Here is a 23,969-nt window from a genome sequence, read left to right as displayed (position 1 = left end):
CCTCAGTAACAGCAGCAGAATCCCAGAATCAGCTAGGTTGAAAAGACTTTTGAGATCATCGACTCCAACCTCTGACCTAACACCACCTTGTCAACTAGACCATGGCACCAATGCCACATCCAGTCTCAAACACCCCCAGGACAGTGACTCCACCACCTCCATGGGCAGTCCATTCCAATGCCCAATCACCCTTTCTGTGAAGAAATTCTTCCTAATGTCCAACCTAAAATACCTGGATTTTTCACAGTAAAAAGCTCAACTGGAGAGACAGAAGCCTCCAGAATACTTTACTGCCTGAGGGTGCATCATACTGGCAGATGATGCAGCAGAAAAATATAACTTTGCATTTTCTAGTCATGTAATACAACTAACAGGTAAATGGGACTACTGTTACATGTTAATGTCTATGAGGCAGAGAAAAAAAGAAATTAACAATTTCAGGAGATGACATTTGCCTTCAAAATCGTGGAGAGGAGGAATTAAAATCACAGCCCTTTTCTCAGTATTTTTTGTGAGTAGCCTTGACTGCTGCTTATTTAATACCCTAATTCCTGGATAAAATTTAATTCTTAGCTGGATTGTTCTTTCAATGTATTCAGTAAGGAGGTAGAACAAAGTGTGCAAAAGCTGGCACTGCAATATCAAAAATAGATCTCCTTTGTCAATCTAGTCTAATGTAGTCCATAATGCAGCCTACAGCAGAGCATTTTATCAGCCATCCCAGTTTGCTAACACATGAGCTCACCCAGTCAGCACATGATGTGAGTTAGCTGCCTAACCACGTACTGCGTGCTGGAAAGCTGGGCAGCCAAGGGGGTGCAGACTGATTCTTCCTTTCCCTCAGCGGGATTTCAATGCTTTCCAAGTAAAAGACAAAAAGAAGTGTCTATTGCAAATTGAGAGAAAAGTAACATACAACGGGAGACAGGGGTAGCAACTTGATATAATAGAAGGAGGGAAAGGTAAAAGTCTAGAGGAAAGAGTATTCTACAGGTTCAAGTAATTTGCTTAAAGGCAGATCAGTGTTTTCCTCTACCTTTTCATTTCCTTCCAGCTAAGTTACTGCATTTAAGCTGATCTACAGTATCTCCTGTGTAAACTCCTAAGAGGAAGTCTGCACAAAGGAGCAGCTGCCATGTGGTAACCTCCACCTACAAGAACAACACCTATGGCTCCATCTCCTCTGTTTTCCTTGCCCACATTGCCCAGTGTGATTCCAGGATTTGTTGCCAAACTGAGAAAGTGGGGAACAGTGGACTGGATAAAAATGGAGATGTCCACTGAGACTAAAGAATATGGGAAATAAATATATAAAGGAACATGAGGTAAGTAGACCCTAGACTCCTGTTTCCTGTTCATTGGAAAAGATCACCTTAGTTTACACTACTGGGGAACTGGTCATAAGGTATTATATGTGGGTAAACAATTCCATGTCAGCTGACTTAAAATATACTATACATAAAAGACTAATTTTTAGAGATATGGCATTTGTGTGTGAAAAACAGTTCTTTATTTAAGACTGATATTACTGATGAGAGAAAGTCTGTTAACCAAGAATTAATCTTGCATTTGAGTTAATAGGTCTTGTGTTTTGCTTTGTCATTCTATCAAGGAGCACTTTTTACGCTGTTAGGTTAAATGTATAACCTCAATTGAAATGGCTTGAACTGAAAAATTCTCAGTGAATGGACGGTCAGAAAACACACAGAAGAACAGAACACACAAAGCTTTGAAAGAAGAGCTTCAGTTCTGTTAAATCTTTACCAGCCATCACATAATTTCTCATTGTACAGCTATTGTATGTAGTTTTTTAATTTCAGTTAAAAAATTCATCTAAGCTTCTTAAGACAAGTCATCACATCTAAGCTTCTTAAGTCATCACAGAATGTGTAAGCTAAACAGGTCTCAGAATTAGACTTTTCCTCAAAGCCACAATGATAAATGACTACCCCACCCAGCTCATCACATCATCAAAGAGGAAGTGGGACACATGCAGTCTGATGATAAACCCCCTTGAAGTACTAATAAAGGTAACAGGTATCTCTGAATTCTATTAACTGTATGTAGTACAGATAAAAAAATTCTAGTATTTTGCTATATATTACCTCCTCCCAGACATCTTAATTGTAGACACTGACTCCAAAAAAGACAATGCATATTCTTGGGATGCTGAGCCTGAAATATTTTTTTCCCTCATTCCTTTAAATGTAGCAAATAGAGCTCCCATACATATAAAATCCTCCTTCCTTGAAACACAAAATTATTTTCATTTATGTCCCATACTGTATATGCAAGTCTCCATGACTTCAGTGGCATTAATAAAACAAAAATTCACCTCTCCTGTGAATGTGCAAGGGAAGAGAATAAAATATATGCATTAAAGAAATTGCAAGAGAAATTTTAACCTTTCTGCCTACTTTTTGTCCCTGGTGTGTTTATACGACTGTTGTAGAAATCAAAAAAACACCACAATACATAGTGGGAAACTACTTAATGATTCCTAAATAAAGCTCAATTAAGCATAAAAAATAGACTTTAAAAAAGCCTCAGAAATCCTTCTGTTATTTCTATCCACAGCAGTTAAAACTGTCCATGGTGAAAAAGAGATTTATTGATAGTAAATATACTGTGTAGCTTTACAGTTCCAAAATAAGCTCACTTAGATTGTGTGAAGTACCCTGAAAATAGTATTACCTGTGGATGAAGCTGGAGGCATGGAAATGTTTTCAGGGCCCAAGCAACTTGCTCCTCATTTTCAGAAAGTGTAATTGTACATGTACTATATACTAAAACACCTCCTGGCTTCAGCAACTTCACTGCCTGCATGGAGAAAGAAACAATAGTTCAACTTCTTTTTAAATTTAAAACTTTCATATTAAGCAACATTAACTAATAAACCATGTACCTAGAATATTAAAACTGAACACTTAATTAAACTCAAACCTTTCTAACATAGGCATTAAGATACTAATTGCTCTCACAGAATACAGCAAAGGATAACATGGATTAGAAAGCTTCTTCTTTCCAAACAGGCATTATAGCTCATGCAGTTCATTAATGTCATTGAGATGAATCACCTTGTAAGATTTGTTATTTGTTCAGCTCTGCATATCCCAGACAGATTAGATCTGTTTTCACCACCTGCTGCCAACCATGGATACACAGTACTTATGTCAGTTATATTAGATGTCAGCTGTTTCCATATATTTGATATGGAAGTTATATCTATGCTGCTTTTCAGGCTGTCATTCATTTTGAATATGTATCATTCAGATTTTGACAAGTTTCATCTTATCTTTCAGCATCAGCCCAAGCACACTGCTTAGCATGTTCCTAAGTCACCTGCTCTGTGACTTAGACCCTTGCAACTATCATAAAGCAAAACTGATCAAACTGAGGGAATTAAATAAACACAAAGGCTTGTATTTACTATGGATCACATATACCTTCCCCATGCTCCAATGAACTGACTTCACCTAGCAACAGATGTGGTGGAGCTGAGAGGTTAACAGGACCCTAATACTTCCTGGCTGCTGAGAAAGTAGGGAAAATGAGACACCGTTTTTTGCATAAGTTTTATGCTGCAAAAGCATTAATGTTCAATTTAGCTCATCTACTCCATGTTTAACACATACCACAGTGAAAAGCTTGCGCTGCAGTGGTTGATAAGAGGTCACCTCCTTTAAAGTTGAAGAATAAGCCATGTTTGGTCTCTGTCCCATCCCACTACATGGAGCATCAAGAAGAATTCGATCAAATGACTCTGGTAAGAATGGAGGTCCTTCTGTAAAAAGCAGTTAGTAATGTAAAATGTGGCTGTTTCCTTCCTTGAGAATTCACTATAGGTAAGGACAAGCTCTTACTGCTTCCTTGGCATAAAACATTTGTGTGCTACAGACAGTGTCTGCAAAACTAGTCTCAGCTAGAGACAAGTGTCAGCACTGTTGGTGGTAGTTTTCATCTCCCAGAAAACTGAACAGTTTAAGTTCTGTGAGCTCAAAAATGATCCCTTTAGGCAATAATTAAAAAAAAAAATCTTAATTTAGTAATTTGAAAGTAAAATGTAAAAGTAATCAAAAAAGTTGAAATATGATTGATCAGAGGTGCTATGTACAGAGTTGTACATATAGGCTGTAAAGAACCACAGTCAGCTCAAAAGTGTGCAAACCTTTACTGAGAGAAACCTATAGTTAATTACTGATACTGCCTTATATCATAATAATTGATATATAATAAATATGTTTTTTGATGCACACATATCTATAGAAAATACAGCACTTCATAATAACATGAACTACTGCCAGTTGTAATGTGTGAGTCATGCTGCCTCCATGGCAGAACAATTCAGTAAACAAAGATCGTGAAGAACAATTTCTGACTATTACCTGGATGACAATATGTACCTTCTATATGCAGAGCCTATCCTTTAATCTGTATGGCTGTAATCCAGTGGCTCAACAGCCCAAAAGTTTTTATCTTCTCAGTGCTAGGGAATTGTCTGGCTCAGCATCACCAGGTACTACTGCTGCCAAACTTGTATTATCACACTACTGCTACCTAGCTTGTTCCTGCACTACAAAATAAGTCTATCTGCTTTATCTACCTCTGATCCATTACTAAAATGTTCAAAATATGTAATGTGTTACTTGCAGGGACGTACAGAAAAGCCTTCATGATCTCTCAGAATTACAGCTTGCTCTTGTTCATCTCTGTAATTGCTACTTGCCACCTACAATATTTAATGTTCATAAAAAGACTATTAAGAAAGTACCTTTGTTCCTCCAAAGCAGAAATAACTGCAATGCATAGGGACAAAGAAGGTGAATTATGTAATCTGATTCCTACTTAGGCTAACCAGTGACTGAGATAAAAAATAGTGAGAAAGAACAGCATACTTTGCACAACAAACTAAAAATAATCAAGGCAGCAGATATGATTTAAATCATTCCATCATGGGAACAGAACCAATATCATAACTGCATCACTTCAGAAAAGCAAATTAAATTACTTAAAATAATACACTGTGCTTGCACATAACTTTCTTCTGAACAGCTGAACAAATATCAACGAACTGAACATTGCAGCACTCCTGGGAGTTAAGTATTAATAACCCCATTTTACTGATGAGGATTATGAGACAGAAAAGCAAAGCAAGTTTGCAAAAAAAATTCTTTTCTCAGGCTAGGTCAGGCAATTCAGAGTATGGGGTTAAACTTGATCATGAAAGATGCTTTAAAGCTTCTTCAGTCTTCAATATTATCTGGAAAAAGAATGCATTTCCTTTGAGAATATTAGGTTGTGACAAGGACAGATGATTTGACTTTTGTATTTGCTTCACAGAGAAGCTGATAATCACAAAAGAGTAGAAAAGTGCATTCACAGTGCTGAAACAGCTTAGGTATCTGTCAAGATTTCAAGGACTTGTAGACCTGTGACCTGTTAAATACTGTTCTCACAAAATATTACTATTTTTTTCTAAAAGCTACTACTATCAAAATTGTTTATTTTACCTTGTTTATTCTCTCTCTTCTCAACTGAAAGGGCCCTTGTTCCATCATAACAAAAGGCTTTAATGCAATTCAACTGTAGCAATTCAGCATTTTGCTTGATTTTCTTGACCTTGTTAGCTATCTTGTCCATGGCTATTACTTCACCCTGAAAAAAATCCCGAAGTTTTCATCAAAAGGATAGGGATTAAATGGATGTACACTTTCTTATTTCCTTTCCCTCACCCTGGGCAGTGTATAAAGCATAATCTTCCCTACAGAATCATTTTATTCTTAAATCCATACTCCCCCAGTCCTTGCTCACACGTGTTTTCCACAATAGCTGCACTGGTCTGAAGCTGTGCACATTCTGACTGCTCAGCACTGCCAGTCTAAGGGATGCTGTAATGTCTCACTTCTGGCAAGTGCCTTTGTTTGGTTGTTTTTTTTTTGTTTTGAAGTCCTTAACTGGGCACTAAGATAAAAATTTAATCATTTGAAAGAGAGTAGAAGCCTCAAATACATGGTAAAATAGGTCAACAGGTTTTAAATTTGTATGGAGAGAGTAGGAAACATGACCAAAATACAGCTCAGTGCTGAGGAAATGAGGCTCACAGCCATGACTCTGACTTGCTCAGACTCATAACATATTGTAATACTTGCAGCAGTTGTCACTAAAGTTACTTCAGGAAATAGTGTAAATACTAGAAGAAATTTAGAGGTGGGGGGAGGGAAATGACAATTACACATTATTCCCTTTATGTAAGAATAAGATTTCTTTTTTCCTCCCCCAAAATATATCAAGACACACACCACTAACTGCTACATAAAATTTGTGAACACAAAGGAAAGTAAACAGCAGAATCAGTAAAATCCAGAACAGAAAGACCCAATGACCAAAAACTTCTACTAGTCTTGCTACCCGAAATACAAGGTGCTGAGAAAACAACTTTTTCTACCTGGTGGTGGCTCTATAGAGGCTTACACAAGGGTTCCATGACTAAGATAGTTTAAGAAATAAAAAAAAATCAGTAAAGATAAGCTGTTACCTGTATGTCATGTTAGGCACTATGTAGATGTAGGACTGAGAGGTAAGAGAAGATTTAGGTTGTGTCAATGGTGTCCAGTCTTCAGCTACTGTGAGCCAAATCACCTCTTACAGAGCACTCAAGAACCACAAGCCACTGCTTGTCCCCAACATCATTCAGCCTATTGCACATGTACACTAAGAACTGACTGTGCTTCAAAGCTGTGTCTGTTGCAAAAACAGTCGATTTGCTGTATATCTCTGCATACTGCAGAGATAAAGAGATCGTGGGATCATAGAATGGTTTGGGTTGGAAGGGATCTTAAAGATCATCTAGTCCAATGCCCCTGCCATGGGCAGAGACACCTTCCACAAGACCAGGCTGCTGATCCACTAGACCCATCCAAGCTGGCCTTGAACACTTCCAGGGATGGGATATCCACAGCTTCTCTGGGCAACCTGTTCCAGTGCCTCACCACCCTCTGAGTAAAGAATTCCTTCTTAATATCTAATCCAAATCTCTTCTCTTGTAGTTTGAAACCATTTCCCCTGTCCTATTACTATGTGTTCACGTAAAAAGTCACTCTCCCTCTTTCTTATAAGCTCCTCTATAGAGTAGTCACAATGAGGCCTCCTTGGGACATTCTCTTTTCCAGGCTGAACAGCTCTAACTCTCTCAGCCTGTCTTCACAGCAAAGCTATTCCTGCCTTCTTGATCATCTTCATGGCATCCTCTGGACTTGTTCTAAGAAGTCCATTTCTTTCCTGTGCTGAGGACCCCAGAGCTGATGCAGCACTGCAGATGGGATCTTACCAGAGCAGAGCAGAGCAGAGCAGAGCAGAGGGGCAGAATCCCCTCCCTCATCCTGCTGCCCACACTGCTTTGGATGCAGCCCAGGACATGTTTGGCTCTCTGGGCTGTGACTCCCAGCTCATGTCCAGGCTCTCATCCACCAGCACCCCCGAGTCCTTCTCAGCAGGGCTGCTGTCAGTAAGTCATCATTCCAGTTTGAGATATCCTGGGCCCAGGAGCAGGACCTTGAACTTGGACTGGTTAAACCTCATGAGGTTTCTGTGGGCCCACTTCTCCAGCTGGTCCAGGTCCCTCTGGATGGCATCCTGTCCCTCAGGTGTGCCAACTGCACCACTCAGGTTGGAGTCACTGGCAGACTTACCAAGGGTGCACTCGATCTCACTGTCTGTCACTGATAAAGTTATTAAAGAACACCAGTTCCAAGATGGACCCCTGAGGGTCACCACTCATGATGGGCCTGCACCTGAACACAAGAGCCATTGACCACCACTGTGTTGTGTGAGAGACTCCAGAGAAAAGAACAAGCTGGAAGACAGCTCTGCTCCATTTGGCCCATGCCAGCCACTGCCAGAACAACTACTTGAAAGACATCTGGAAAAAACTGTGGTCTGGACTGGGATACAGATAATAATAAATTCTCAAGCTTTAATTATTCCTGATTCTCATGTAACAACTCTTAACATTACAGAGTAATTTTACATCTTGGTTATCTCATTTAAAAATAATATACTAATATTTACCATTACTAATTTATTTAGTAAATATTTACTAATATTTACCATATCACAAAAAAGTAAGAGTGATTCAAATATTCTGAAATGTTAATGACTTAATATACTGTCTGTAAAAAATTAGTTTGGAAAATCTGTGAATGGAACTTAAAATCTAAAAAGAAGTGCTTTCTTCCATATCTTTATCTTCCATATCTTAAATTAAACTTAAATACTCAGAAAAGGAAAATCAATTGAGATAAATATTCAACATCTGTATTCTTAATCTTTAGCACTTCAGCTGCAGGAAAGCACAATCAAAGTATGTAAAGTTACTAAGGAAGAAAACAGTTCTGCAAATTTTGAAAAGTGTAGATACACAGATGGGAAAAAGTATAGATGTCAATGAATCCATGACAGAAATATATGATTTACAGACTTCCTTTATTTATCATACTGGAATTCTTTACTGGAAGCTTTATATACATACATAATAAATGTCTAATGACTGTCTAATTAATTTTAATGCTTTCTGCCAATGTTCCATACTGAGAGCAGAAAACACTTCCATAGGCAAACCATCCCAGAACTGAATACATGCCTTTCCTCAATACATTCCCACCAGTACATACTGTGCCTTCCCATTTATGCACCAGCACCTGTCAAAGTACTGCATAATGTAACTGCAAGACTTCTAAACAATCTGAGATATTCTGATAACCCTATTTCAACAAAAAGAATAAAGCCTTCCAAAATTTTTAGAGGAAATATTACATGCTTTTCTCCTCTGCTACAGGAAAAATTAACCAGCATTTCTGTATTTCACTGTGCATATAACATTTTAATATATAAAAATTTGTACTCCTATATCTACATTCTTATTTTATTATGTTCTCTTTTTGTTTGTCTTTCTCAATACATTTTTTTTTTGTTTCTTCTCATTTTTGTTACTTTCTCATAAGATAGTTTTGGATTTGTGACATTCTACCATAGAATGACAAATTCAGACTAGAAATTCAGTCTAAAATCTTATCTGTATGCAGCACTGATAATTTTTACTGAGAAAATGTTAATCAGATTAGAACTTTTTAATATGTTTTTGTACAGAGTTGTGTGTTTCTCTGGCATACAGTAGTAACCCCTGTATCTCAGTTTCATGAATCCAGCATATTCTTTCATAACTTTGCCTTGCATATAGATTAAAAATATCTCAATACCATTTTAAAAAGTGAAATTAAACATATTCCAACAGTGAATTTGTAGCAAATAAGGTTTTAAAGGTGATGGTGAATATTTGATAAAGACTGACTGTTGCCCATTTCAGTCTCTGATGTATAGCAAAATACATCAGTAAGTAAAATGTCAAAATATTAATTGTTTGCTGTTGTAAATTATCTATGTATTCTAACAGCTAAGTGAAGAGAGCTGTACAAATCAACAGTGGTCAGATTTTCTTCCTTAGACAGAAAATGCCAAATGACTTCTCTTACCTGGTCGTGCATTAATGTTGCAAGGTGGGTTGTTTTTCCTCCAGGTGCAGCACACATATCCAAAATTTTCTCTCCTGGTTGAGGGTTTAAAATATGGCTCACAACCACAGAAGGTAAATTCTATCATAAAAACAAATATGGGAGAATTCAAACCTTATCTCCTACATCAATTCCTTTATTAAGGAATGGCAAACTCATTTAAAAAAATAAGTCATTCAGCAGTGAAGAGACCTATGATATTGCTCTCAGTTCTTTAACAAGAAATGAACTACTTGTATTACATATATTATATATATATATATATATGTATTTAGTTTACATCAGAAGTCTCCAGTGGCTTTTTTTTTTTTATCTATATCTGAGTATCAATGACTGAAATTTAAGAGCTCATGACTGAGGAGACTACAATGCTAAAATTCCAAATAAAATATGCTGATACTGGCTCAGACACACAGCAGCTCTGTTTCTCACGAATACTTTATATTAACCTTTTTATTGGAACATTTCCTACATTTACACATTGGTGCAGCACACTAAAGAACAGTAAGATCAAAAGCTTGCTGAACTAAAGTACCAAGAAGCTGAACTGTGCTATTAATTGTATAAACAGAACAGCTGCATTAAAGAGAAAAAATGTGCAATAACTGTGCACAGTACTGCACCTTAGACAATATGGGAATATTTTCCTCTGAGTTCAACACAAAGGTATAAAAATCTTTTAAAGCTGTCTGTGGTACTTAAGTAACAGCTTAAAGTCAATCTAATATTTGGAGATTTTTCTGATTATTTACAGAATTATGTACCTTGAAAGGGGCTCATATTCCAGAGTTCATAGGCAGATTCCAAAAACTAATAGTTCTATGCAGAGTTTATCTGTGCAAGACGAATTTCTACATTTTTAAGTGTCTCCTATGTTGCTTTCAAATCCCTTATCATATCTCAGACACAGTATGATTAAACCACCTACATGTAGATACTGACTTCATTTTAAATGCTTTGTTTTCCTCAAATCCAAAGACTGAATTAGATGCTACAACGCACAAGGAATGTATAAACCATGAATGTGTGCTAAGAGAATATTCATTATCCTGTAAATAGTACAGACTTCTGCTTTTGGAACAAATGTACCTGTAAAAATAAATGACTAGGGAGCACGTTGTCAAATGAAGGACTAAGGTAGACTGGCTCTATCATTCTTATGCCCAGCCCCCTGAAAAACATGAAAAAAAATTTCAAATACTCAGTTTTATAGATTTAAACAGCAGTCAACGAAAATCATTATGCTTACAAATAGCAACTTGAAACAACAACCTTACAAAAACGAAAGAAAAACCAAGAAAAATATTTTACAATTTTGTAACACGATATTCTTCAACATGACATTATTAAGTCAAGTAAATCATGGCAAAAAATGCATAACATTATAAATTGGAACCATCTGTAAAATCACATAATGCAAATTTCTGGTTCTGTATACAGGACAAACCAAGATCTAATCCAATCCTTGATACTGTAAAGAAATCTAAATATCTGAACTTCAATCCATAACTGCTTTTGGCTAGCCCTGTGTATGCACTAGTGTGGCAGGATGCTCTCTCCCCCTTCTCCCTGTCCCTGATCAGTGGCCGGAGATGGATGGCTCAGATTAGGCTGATAGCCTAATCAAGGGCTATCTAGTAGTGGTGCCTGAAAGTCTAAGGTGAGATGAAGAGAGAATGTGAAAAATGTTTAGTTACCACAAATCCACTTTTTTGTTTTTATCCTATAAAAAGCTCATGAAATCTCAGCAAAGGTAAAAGCTTTTCTACATGGATACTGAAAACCTCTCCCCAGAGTTTGGATGCAAGCTCTGTGGTAACTTCTTGCAAGACTGAGAGCAGACTCTAACGTATCCCAGCACCAAAACTGGATTTTGGTAAGATCATTGGTTTCCTAAATTGTATTATTCTGGCTAACTTATAGGTACCTTTCTTAACTTGCATTATAGTTCAAGCAAGCATTTCTTAACTTGCATTTTTAACTATTTTTATAGTTCAAACAAGCATTTACCCCATAATTGCATTTTAGCTATTACAGTTTTGCAATTATGCATTTATTGTGTGTGTATGTATGTCAATCTGTTCTATATTTGTATGTTTGTTATTTTCTGTGTCTAATAAATGGTACTTTTAGACTAATCGGCCAAATATCAAAGATCCTTGTGAATGGGACTAAGTCTAGGGGAGCTAGCTGCCCTAAAGCCTGGCAAACTGCAGAAACTCATAAAGCTTCTGTCTCCCGTGCAAGACAACTAGGGCACTGGCATATGATTTCCTCTTAGATTTTCCTCCATTTCCTGAATTTCTGAGATTTTAGCCAACTAACTATAGAAATCCTATATGAAAAGCCTTTCAGGAACGCTGATTTGCCTGCAAAGCTAAGGTGTGAACTTAGAGGTCTCCTAGAAGTTTTAAAGATGGATGAAATTCTGGCACAGATTTAATTCTTAAACCAGATGTACCAGGAAATGGAAAACAATAAAGAGAAAACCATGAAAAAGCAATACTGAGCCTGCAAATAAAAGATTACTAAAGAGAGTAAGTATTATTTTGCATATGTACTGGATAGTCCAACAAGAAGGAAGGATATGAGAAAGCAAACTTGCAGAAACCAGATTTTGTGTTACATGCTGCTATTCCATGTCAGCAACTCAATGGGTACATCCTACTACTTCTACTATATTTAAGCTCTCATAAATCAGAAATTCTCTGACAATGTACTTTTTTTTTTTTCACTAGAACTTTTGTAGTTTGTTCTCAGGATGTAAAGTCTTGGTCATTAATTTGATGTCCATGCTCTTCTACATTACTTTTTACATGTGTTTTAGGTGACACGAGAGGAATAAACCATATGCTTCATCAACAAAACAGAAAAGCAAGTAATCTTTAAATAGGTAACTACTTTGGCAAATGTTAGCAGTTTTTTTAAGCTATCTGACCTTATGTTCTGTCCCTTGTCCCACTAAAAAACCAGCCCTTACAGATATTTTTACAAGATGGAGAAATTAACAAGGCTGCGCTTCTGTTCCATCTAAATGGGAAAGTAGTACAACACAATTTACCAAAATGCAATTTTGCCACAGTGAGAACATTTGTCAGTTCTATTTGATATTATTGAACTGAATAAACATCAATTATGAAAAGACTACTACTTATTTCCTCCTACCTCTCAAGTAAATTGGTACCTGGATCCCTCTATGAAACTAACAGCTTCCCAGAAGATAGTGGAAATTCCAACATGCACAGCCATCTTGTAACTTCACATAGGGTACAAAATAATCCAGTGTTTCCCCATCTTCTTCCTTCCCTTTGCAAATTTTTACATGTAGATTGCAATTATTATGGACTTACTTCAATGGGCCACTTGAACTGAAGATTTCACTGCGACTGAGTTCTGAAATCCCATTTCCAAGGAAAACTTTGACCCCATCAAATTCTTTGGCTCCTCTTTTGCATTTCCCTTCAATATCTGAATACACTGAAACCACATCTCCAGCTTTCACAACTGCACAAAGAAGAATGGAAAGTCTGAGATAACTATGACACTTAAAAAACCAGTAGAGACCAAGTTATTTAGCATTTTCAATAGACTACTTATTTCAACTCCTCTATCATACCAAACTTCACACTTTCTAAATGTAATCAAAGATTAACTGATATAAAGCCTGAAAACTTTACACAGTGAATAATGGCTACCAAACAACTGGAGCTGCTGAGAGACACCAAGTTGCAAGTCAGGCACTGTGTCTGGTTTTCTAAGAGGCTATTCAAACGTGCACTTTATTTATTTTGTCCTGGCAGGGTCACCAGTAAGTTTTAAGCACACTCTTCAGGATCCAGTCCTCCATGTGTGCTCCAAGCACACAAGTACATCAAACAACAGGGGTTTACCCTTACTGAACAAAGACAGGAGTGCTAAATTTATCTAATGACCTCTCAATAGCTACCTAGAAAATAGCTATAGCAGCTTTTTCTCTAATTGTTTATTGCTTTGACACAAGTGATTATATATTCTTGTTCTGGTCTGGCTCTCTTCCCTTTAAGGCAACTGCTATTCTCAATAATCTCCTTAGAGAGTTTTATATCTCCAATTAAAACCCACCAGATCAGTAAAGTATGTAAATATACACCAATCTTGAGAAGTGTAATCCTACAGACTTAACTAACTTTCTGAGTTAGAAAAAAAAAAAATAGAAAAGGGGGAAGGTTTAGGTGATTTTACAGAACAGCAAGCAAGTTCTATGTGCTGACTGGCTGAAAAACATGCTCAAAAATAAAGGCCCCTTCTGATAGCAATAAAAATTTTTCCAAAATTGCATTTCTGAGCTGACTGACAGGCTGGAGGAACCAGAAGATATAACAAGACTAATGACAGTTCAGCTTCCCAAGAATTCTTTGAATTGTACTAGAGAACCCTTTCTTCCATTTTCAAGCAGCTTGATTATGCCCAAATGCCCTGAAATTCTTAAAAGGGAATATTTGTTAGGTAGCCATTGAAAATATTTTTTTACACTTCTTTTTACACAGTGTGACACAAAACATGATGTGATTGCTCAGTATTACTGTCTGCTTAAACTTCACTGAACAAAAACCTGCAGCAATTCAACTCTTCCATCAAGCATATCTGCCAATGATTTTTGCAGTATTCAAACATAAATGATTTTATTTCACTCTCTGCTGACAATCATCCTTTCAAAATTCACTAGTCCTGCATAGAGTTCTTAAGCTTTTTGTAGATTACACTGGTATTCCATAAACATAAAGGTTAGGGTTTGATTAGTTCAATTAAGCTCAAAACCCCTGATCATTAGTTTACCCTCATTTGGGTTGCAAGTTCAGTGATTAAATATGTGTTCTTGCTGTACTATTTTTTCCCTAGTTAGGCCATCTGTGCTTATTGCAGCCTTATTATATTTGGCATCAAGTGGGTAGCGTGCCCTTTTATTTTATTTTCTTATCTGCAATTCCCCTGAAGTGTTCCTAAAGTTTTATAGTATCTTTATTTTCTTTGAATTGATGCTACATGTATAATTACATGCAGCAATTATGATAACTCACTAGCTGACTCAAAGAAGGATTTGAATATTTATGGAGTTGTCTAAATAAGCAGTTTCAACAACTGCTATGGCAATATACTTATTTCATTATCAAGCCCTAGATTGAAAAACATTCCTGTTTATGAATTGAACTTAAGCATATGCTTAAAACTTCTTGAAGGTCTTTTCCTGAAAGGAAATGAAGTGACTAGATAAATGCTTTTATTACTCACTTTGTTTAATAATAAGAATCAAGATGATTGCTAGATCTCATCACAATAGAATAATAAGGTGAATCATCCAAAATTATACTGGTTTTACATAAAATTAATTTGACATTTAAATAAAAAAATAGGTTGCTGAACACAAAGCATGCATATGTAGATTTTTTTAATCACATGCATTGATGCATAATTTCCATTTCTTAAGAATCTGACATAAAAACTGAAGATTGTTCTCATCAATGAAAAAAGGATTTTACTACATCTCTCTTTCATAAACAGTATCAGATGAATCGCCAATGGATTAGAAAAAAGAAAATCTGTGTTTTTTTAGATTTGTAACTTAAAGTCTAACAGAATCATGACAGTAAGTGGCTTTGTGATGGAGTGAAGAAATAACAAATCTGGAAACAATATCTATTAAAACATCCAGTCACCATCCAGATGTGGCATCCCATTTTTTTTTTTTTACAAGACTGCAAAGCAGCCAACTTCTGTAAGTTTATTCAACTGAACATCCATGTTAAAAGTTGCAGTATTCAGTAGTAAAAAAACCTCAAAAAACCCAGGTTTTACTTTGAAAATTCTCCTTAAAAAGGTTTTGAAATGAATAACAAGAAATTGAAATCCTTGGTAACTAATACTTCAGCTAGGAATTACTTAAGAAAAAAGGCATTTAAAACAGGCCAGGTAAGAAATAACTAATATAACTTATTACAGGTAAAATGAAGAATAGTGAAAATCTTCAAAAAAAAAAACCCCAAAAACCCAGAAAAACTTTAAAAAGTGTTAATACTGTAAATTACAACTCTAAGATTAATTTCAGTTGAGAATAGAAAACAACTTTGTGTCACTATTTATCTGTTATTCAAGGGTGATAATTTTTCTGCCATCTTTACAACTTAATTTGGTGTATTTAGAAAACTCTTACATCTTGAGGTAGATACAATCCCAGGGACATAAACGTGTGCTCCTCGAAGTACTGCATTTCCACACTGAGCTCCAACTATGACTTCAGATTCATGTTTTTTTAAATCTCGCCTAGAAATACAAAATGGAGTTGAGTTAAAAAAAAGTATATAGAAAAAAAAAAGCCAAATAGTCCCAAGTAAACTCCAGTTCATAAATACTAATTTTGTGAGAATATAACAGAAAAAGTTTACTATCATGTATTAGATTTAGAAGATTTATTTTAGTCCCAGAGAAATCAATGGAAAGAGTCAAGAGGAAAACTAATCCTCAAAATAATGCAGATTCTGTCAAATTCTGCCACTATTATGAACCTGACAAAGGAATACAAATAAATTTTACTGGGGTGGAGAAATAGTCCTCTACCCCTTCCTGTGCCAGATGATTGTGGAGTGATATTTTGTGTTTAACAACTGCTGAGTAATTCTTGATTCCACTTAATTTCTTCCAGTGGAAGAAAACCCTGCCTGTACTATAGTTTTGTATTCCACAGCAGAAGTTTAGCTTTTCTATCTGCCATCTACCTGGCTTTTCAGGGAGGATGCACACATGTCACTTTTCCCCTATAAAATATCAGTCTTATAAATATGGAGAGTACACTATGATTTCTTTTATTTTTTAAGGACTAAAACTCTGATCTAGTCAGTATATGGACTGTCTACTAGGTCATAATACAAATGAAGTTGTGCCTCAGTTATAGTGAGTTAGTTATCATAACTGTTTAACAAGAAATCTGTAAGAAAACTGTGTTACAACATTTAAGACTGAAAATTTCAAACCTGGGTCCAATGACAGGAATTAATAAAATGTCCTGAAGTTTCGGGTGCTCGAGAACTGGCACACATAGTCCTTTAAATTGCTGGTTTAGAAAAAAAATATAATAGTAAGCACTACTAATAAACCTAATATTCAAACATGTAATTAGACTGAAAACCCTTTTTGCTATTCATAACTTATTGCTGTAGAGCACAAAACACAAAGGTAGTGAAAACAGTTAAAAGCAGCTGGGAAATAGTGTCCAAGGGGACAGTCTATATAATAAAAATACTGGTGAAAAAGATTAAACACTTAAATTCAGAAATAACAAGACCACAAAGAGACTGACTGAGAACTGACTTCAGGGAATAGGAGAGTGTTCTGACACTCATAACTCTATCAGTGGGTTTTGCTTTCTTCTGGAAGAAGGCTATGTTGAGTTGCCATCAGAACACAGTAACACCACTGCAGAAACTTGGGTATGATCTGTGTTAACTCTTTGATGTTATTAGTAATAAGCCACTGTTTAACTCTACTCATGTACTGCTTGTCTTACTTAATAGGCCAGGTTGGCAATACTTTCAATTTTTCTTTTCAGCCCAAGGTGGGGTACTGATAGCTGAGTTATGTATTTAGCTGAAAAAAAGTGACTGCTTGCCATTTTATAAAGGTTCCTGGATTTAAACAAGCTGATGTCTTCTCACCTGAGCCTTCTAAATTATAACCTTTAAGCATGTAAAATCATAAACCAGTTTGCATCTAATAAGTAAGTATTTTCTCTTAAGAAGGAAAACAATCCATGATCATACTTTTGTTCAAAAGTGTTATGTGTTTTCCTTTTCTAACATGTAATCACACCCCAAAATACAAAAAGTTTGTGAAAAGCTGGTCTTAAGTCAGTTTTCAGCAAAGCCTTTTCCCCTGAAGCAAAATATAATCCTGCAATACCCATTTCCAGATTTCTACAATCAAACTAAAATTAGCATAACTCATTACCATCCCAGCCAGAAGAACACTGTCAACTGCCTCTGCATCACAGAAATGTCTTGGCTCCTGTCATGCAAAAGCTCCCTCTACACCCACTAGCATTAATAATTTACTTAAAGAAGAACCAGAACTTTTTAGACAGAGTGAAGATCTAGGACACAGTTTCAAAATAATATATTTCTTAAACATCATGGTTTACATTTTAACAGATAAATAAACATTTAATTAAGGTAAGTGAAATTCCAGAAAATTATATCAAGATTAAAAACATGTTTAAATAAAGAAACTACAGCAGCTGCAGGGCATCACTGTGGCTCCAGTTTCTAAAACATACCGATTTTCTCACTTTCCTGAAGAGCTTCTACAATGAGCTATACAGGCGTTCTCCTTTAATCTTAAATAAAGGTGTTCTAAGCATGCTGAAGACAGCAAACTGAACTACACTTTTTATCTGTCTTCGTCTATATAGACTTATGACATCTTTACAGTATTTACCACAGCAGTGTCTCAATCCTATCTAAGGTTAGGATCTGCCATATGAAAAAGAGTGGGATGTCTTTTCCCTCTGTTATTGCCTTTCTTGGAGGGATTAGACAAGCAATACTGGTACTCAATGAATTTTCATTTAACATTTAATGCTGACAGGAAATCAGTGTGATTGGATAATGTTAATACTAGTGGTTGCCTTAAGGTAAGGTATAGTTTCCAGTAATGAAGAGGTCTCATGTTCAGGCAAAAGATTAAATATCCTATTATTTTTGCTGTAACAAAGAAATTGCACAAACCTTCTGGATCTCTTCAGACAGCAATTTTTTCACATGTTTCACTGAGGCCAAGTGGGTATTCACTCTCACAGTTGTAAAACCTGGTGGATGGGATAGACGACTTAACAGAGATTGGTATTTATTCTCTGCCTCCTGTGTACCTAAAGCAGTGATAAGCTGAAAATGAAAGAGGAGATTTTATATTGAGATTCACACATAAGCCTTTTGCTCAATGCAAAAGAATCCCACTGAATAAACATTCTGTAGAAATTAAGGGATATGGTTGTATGGTGTGCACTAGTGAGGAATGTCTATGTCTGGAAGCCTAACTCCACTGGAAGCCTCTTAAATTTTTTGAAAAATACTTGTTGGAAAAACAGCTGTATCAGCAAAATCTGAATAGTCTGCAGCAAGTATCAAAGCAACTGCTAGAGCTCTGTGATATTGTACAAAGCCAAGTCCTAAGGAAATGGAAGTGCAGATTCAAAACTATGAATTAGTAACTTTTATACCGATAAAAATGTACATAAAATGCCATTTTTTATCCTTGGCATTAGGAATTAATAGATTGTCTGTAGTAGGCTACAATGGGGTAAGGGAGTAATTCCTGACAATATTAAGTGGTTAATATGTGCTTAATTATCTATGGTCACTCTTCAGTGGGATCCAAAATTGAATTTATGCTAAATTTAATTGAAATATTTGTATGTTACTTTAAGCCAATGGGCATAAATACTAATATTAAATTTTAAATATGAAAATATTTTATATACAAAACTCTTTGTTTAATGTGAAGATAATATTTTATTGTAAGGTATTAAGATTACACAAAAAAGTTATTATTTGTTGATGATTAGTAGTAACTATGTCACATACCTCCTTATTTCTGAACACCTTGGTGAGATACTCTTCAACTTCATACTGGAAAGAGATTTTAGGGAAAAAGGACATCTTCCTTCAGTTTTTAAAATCTGCTGGTAAGAAACCAAAATAAGCAAAGTATTTTCTTAGTGGTTCTTAGCATATTCGGTAAGTTATAAATGTAACATAAGATATACCCACCAGCTGAGCTGTAGTTTCTGATTCTTCAATTTTAATAATGTAATTTTATTGAACTCAAATTTCCAAATATTGGTCTGGATATGACCCTAACACTTCTCTCAATTACATTTGAAAATACATTCACTAACACATTTGTTATTTGCAATCACCTTACAATAAGGTTACTGCTTTCCTTGCTGTCACATCCTTTTCATCCAGACCTTCTGGGGCAACTGCACTGGTGTTTGAAATGTGAAGGAAGTGTTACCACCTCCAAATCCTGTCCCGTTAAACTTCTCCTAGCTATCCCTGGGGAGAACAAATTTCAGAGCTCCAGAATTCACTCACAAAGGCCCCTCACGGAATTTAGCTTTGACTCTTCTAAATCCCAACTTTTATATCTGTACTCTATTCCATCATCAGAACTATTCATTTTCAGAGATAATATTCCCTGTCAGGTTTCTTTTCCTCAAGCTTAACTTCTTAGGTTTCCTCCATAGTTCACATTATCCAAACTTCAAAACAGGGGACGTGGATGACTGTGAGCAATGATTTTTTTACATATATACTTAAAATTTAAGTAAGTTTTACTTGATTTTGTGTTAAATTCACAGTCAGAATAGTGAAGGATTAATGCAACAGAAATTCTACTGATCCCTAAAATAAACCTTCTAGCTATCTGATGAAAAAAATACATGGATAAAATGTACAGGAAATTTCAAGATGTTGCTTTAAATCCTCTTAAAAAGTCCAACTATAAAGTGTTACTGTAGCTCAGTGCTGACAGAGATTTTATTTTTTACCATTTTTCTCTGTAGGTAATAAAATAGAGTTATCTTCCCAAATGGTATCTACCCACTCTTCTATTTTCTATATTTTGAAAAATTATACACACTTCAGTCTGAAATGAGACTTCCTAAAAATTTAAATTTGCTTACAGCAACTTAAGTGGAAGGAAAGAGAGAACATCACTCTATGTTTACTCCATATGTAACAAGGAATTTTGACTACTAAAATATGTTTTTATTGTACTAAATACTTAGAGAAATCAGAATGTTTGACATTCATTTTATTTGAACAAGATGCTATTTGTCGCTTTTATCATACAAAACCCCTCAAAAATATTTTTTAATATTTCTGATTCAATTAAAATATTAAATTTAAATCTTGCTAGAAGAATGGGATCTTATTTAGACTTACTTTTGAGTCCACACAAAGGCAAAGTTTCTTGGGTAGGAGTTTCAAAGCCTTATTCACAACATTAGCAGCTATTGAAAAAAGAAACCGTAATTGAATTAATTAACATCTTTTTACAATCTAAAAAAATGCCCAAAATAATTTATCTTGCTATTTCATGGAAATCTAATAGTACTACAGTACTACTATAGTATTACAATCTAACAGTACTACAACAGTTGATACAGCTGAAATCACCAAAGCTCAGTTTGAACATTTCAGAAAATGTGACATATCATGTGCCTGTTGTCCTAGAATGCCTACGTTACAGAGGAAAAAAAAAAAGACAAAACAGAAAAAAATCCCCATATGGCTCAAATATGGAAAGCTTTTTCTTCAGAAGCATAATAAACTACCCTTTAAAAAAATCCCATGGTTGTGAATATTTTAAGAATTGGAATCCTGAAAATTATTAAGCAGACATTTGAAAATTGGTAGAAATGTGGTGTTTATAAGCCCTACATGTGACTTCAATATTGATTATGAAGGTATCCTTTTAGGAATTAAATGGGTTATTTAATGATGGCTGCAAAACGCCATGCAATGAATAAAGTGGTATCACAATCACTTCTTCATGGAAAACCAACCATGATCTGACAGCATGTTGGCAACAGGACTTGGAACTATCTCCTTTTTAAAATGTGACTTAGTGCTACTATGAAACATGAGCCAGTAAGTGGTCAAAATCTAACTTTTGCTGAAAAACACTGCACACAAAAGACAGAACTGCAGTGAAGCTCCCTAAATGTGGGTTGTGGTTTAAGCCCAGCTGTCAACTGAGCACCATGCAGCCACAGCCCAATGGAATGGGGAGGAGAACCCAAAGTAGAACTTGCAGGTTGAGATATGAACAGCTTAATAACTGAAACAAAGTAAAATACAATAATAATAATAATAAAGAAAGACAATGATGCACAATACAACTGCTCACCACCTGCTAAGTGATGGCAGACCCCAGCCCCGAAAAGCCACCCTTCCAGGTAACTCCCCCAGTTTATATACTGGGCATGATATTAATGGTGTGGAATACCCCTTTGGCCAGTCTGGGTCACCTGTCCCAGCTAGGCTTCCTCCCAGCTTTCTGTCTACCTCATTGGCACATCTTGACACACAAAGAAGTACTTGACTTAGGATAAACACAACTCAGCAACAACCAAAACAGCAGTGCATTACCATCATTATTCTCACACTGAATCCAAAAGACTGCACTATACCAGCTACTGGGGAGAAATTTAGTCTATCCCAGCATGAATTAGGGCAGTGTGCTATAAAAAGGAATCTAGTCCCATATACAAATTAATGACAACCACGTCAACAAATAATGCAGCATCTCTATAGGCTGAAATTTCATACAAAAAAAAAAAGTGCTAGAAACCACTGTCCTTCTGAACAGGATGTCAAGCATATTACAATAACTGCAATATAAAAAGGGCAAATGGAAAAACAATAAAACCAAAGGGATTTCAATTCTTCTAGTATAAACAGGTAAACTCACACAGAAGCATGATGCCACATCAGTGCTTTCGACCACTGCTATTGAACACCTTAGGCAGTCGTGGAACAGGACGAGTTGAGACTTGACCGTGACCAATTTACAGGGCCTGGCATGCCATACCACTGCAGAACAGCTCCTCTGTCACAGGAACTGTAAGGTGTATTCAACAACTACATTCAAATGACAAATACCAGATGTGCTTAGTTCAGGGATAGGAACAATACACAAATGAAAACCAATTCTGCTGTCAAAAAGAGCCATCAAAAGAATAAAACCACTGTAAGCTGCCTGGAAATGTCAAAACCACAGGACTGGGTATTCAGAGCAAACCCACATAAAGTTCAGCTTCAGAAGGATATATATACCCTTTCCGTGGACATTATCTCAAAAAAAGATGTAATGTAGCTCAGAAAAAAAGGGAAATGTGATTATGACATATAGGGAATTCCTTTCAAACACAGAAAGACTAAATAGTTCGGAGTCTTCCATGCTTGGGAACATAGCTGAGGAGGGACAGGACAGGTACTTGTAAGCTCAGACACAGCAGGAAGCCAGGCTGATGGGGAGGACTGCACAGTGCCCTGCCAAGTGCAGGAGTCAGACTTCAAACGTTCAGCAGGAGTGAGGCTCGAAACCTGAGAGAGGTTATTTCCTTTCCCCAGACCTGCTGTGTCCTATGCCTTGTCCTAGGAAAGGCTTGATGGACTTCAGAGGAAAGCCACTGAGGGAGCATCCCCTCCCTGTTCACCACCGCTTCACGGATTTCCATGTGCCTAGGTGGGGAACTGCAGTGGGGAACGCGACGGCGGACAGGGCTTTGATCTAGCTATGCACATGAACACTGCGAACTGCCAAACACAGCTACAACCAGAGGTGCCGAGCAGGACTTTCACACCTCCCCTGCCCACCCTTTCCCACACGAAGAAAACGACAGCAGGCGCATTGCTGTGGGGAGCGGAATTTGGGCCTCCCTCCTTTATTCGCCCGTCACTGAAAACATCAGGGAGCGGGGAGGAACGCGACAGGCAGCTCTTCGCAGCCTCCCCGAGGCCCTGCGCCTCAGCCCAGGGCTACCCGAGAGGACGCGCCGCCGCCGCCTCAGCCCCGACGGACACCGAGGCACACAGGGACGCGGAAGGCCACGCCAAGGGCGGAACACGCCGGTGCCGCTGCCGGGCCGAACCGCGCTGGGCCCTCCCGCGGCAGCACGCAGAGCCCAGCCCGCCGCACACCTACCGCCAGGGCCCGCCCGGCCCGCCTCGTCCGGGGCGGCGGCAGGAAGTGCCCGAGCGGGGTCGCCATGGAGCTGGGCACGCCGCGAAGGGAGCGGCTGCGGCCGCTGGGAGCGCAGCGGGGCACGGCAGGGCGGCAGCAGAGCCCGGGGCGCCCGAGCTTACGGACAAGACGTTGCTGACATCGCTCCCTCTTTATTATTCCTTTTTTTTTTTTCTGAAATTCTGCTGAATGCATCAAAGTAGCAAGTTTTGTACTTCCACCACTGCTGCAGCTGAGTGCAGCGGGCTCGCTGGCTAGCGCGGAGCCGGGCTGGTGCTCGCTTACTGACCGTCCCCGAGGCGCTGCTGAGGAGACCCGGCTGGGCACCACGCACGGGCTCAGTGAGCAGGCAGCTGCAGCACAGCCCTGAGAGCGAGCCCGCTGCTTTCACAAGTTTTACTACACACGAGACCACTGCCTGCCCTGAAACCCTCAACCCTTTCCAACGGCGCAGGCCGTGGACCGGCCGGAGCAACGCCGGGCTGAAGGACACGGGCACGGGAAAGGGGCGCTGCCAGCCCCGACCACAGCGGCGGGGGCCAAGCGCTCCCCGCGGCGTTCGTTCCTTGCGGGGCGGCTCCACCCTCCCGGCCGCGCCGCCCCCAGGCCCTCGGCTGCCCCCAG

At 37.6% G+C, this 23,969-nt stretch overlaps 1 protein-coding gene across 5 annotated transcripts in view; it reads right to left on the bottom strand.

Annotated features, from left to right (window-relative positions):
• Positions 1–23,969, bottom strand: part of NSUN6 (NOP2/Sun RNA methyltransferase 6) — a 25,305-nt gene extending 1,336 nt beyond the window's left edge. The window contains exons 1-13 of one of the 5 annotated variants that reach the window (XM_085050577.1): positions 23,307–23,969; positions 22,071–22,240; positions 20,540–20,607; positions 19,175–19,219; positions 18,320–18,475; positions 16,571–16,650; positions 15,754–15,863; positions 12,917–13,070; positions 10,656–10,737; positions 9,528–9,647; positions 5,511–5,655; positions 3,636–3,784; positions 2,695–2,820 (exon numbers count right to left, since the gene is read on the bottom strand). In XM_085050577.1, the coding sequence (XP_084906703.1) occupies positions 2,695–2,820; positions 3,636–3,784; positions 5,511–5,655; positions 9,528–9,647; positions 10,656–10,737; positions 12,917–13,070; positions 15,754–15,863; positions 16,571–16,650; positions 18,320–18,475; positions 19,175–19,219; positions 20,540–20,607; positions 22,071–22,080 (1,245 nt within the window). In that variant the 5' untranslated portion in view covers positions 22,081–22,240; positions 23,307–23,969. The other 4 variants (XM_085050579.1, XM_085050581.1, XM_085050578.1 and 1 more) reach the window with 4 other exon arrangements.

The sequence above is a fragment of the Lichenostomus cassidix genome, chromosome 2, assembly GCF_008360975.1.
Source record: "Lichenostomus cassidix isolate B80296 chromosome 2, HeHo_3.0, whole genome shotgun sequence".
NCBI lineage: Eukaryota > Metazoa > Chordata > Aves > Passeriformes > Meliphagidae > Lichenostomus > Lichenostomus cassidix.
This window is presented reverse-complemented; position numbering and strand designations above follow the sequence as displayed.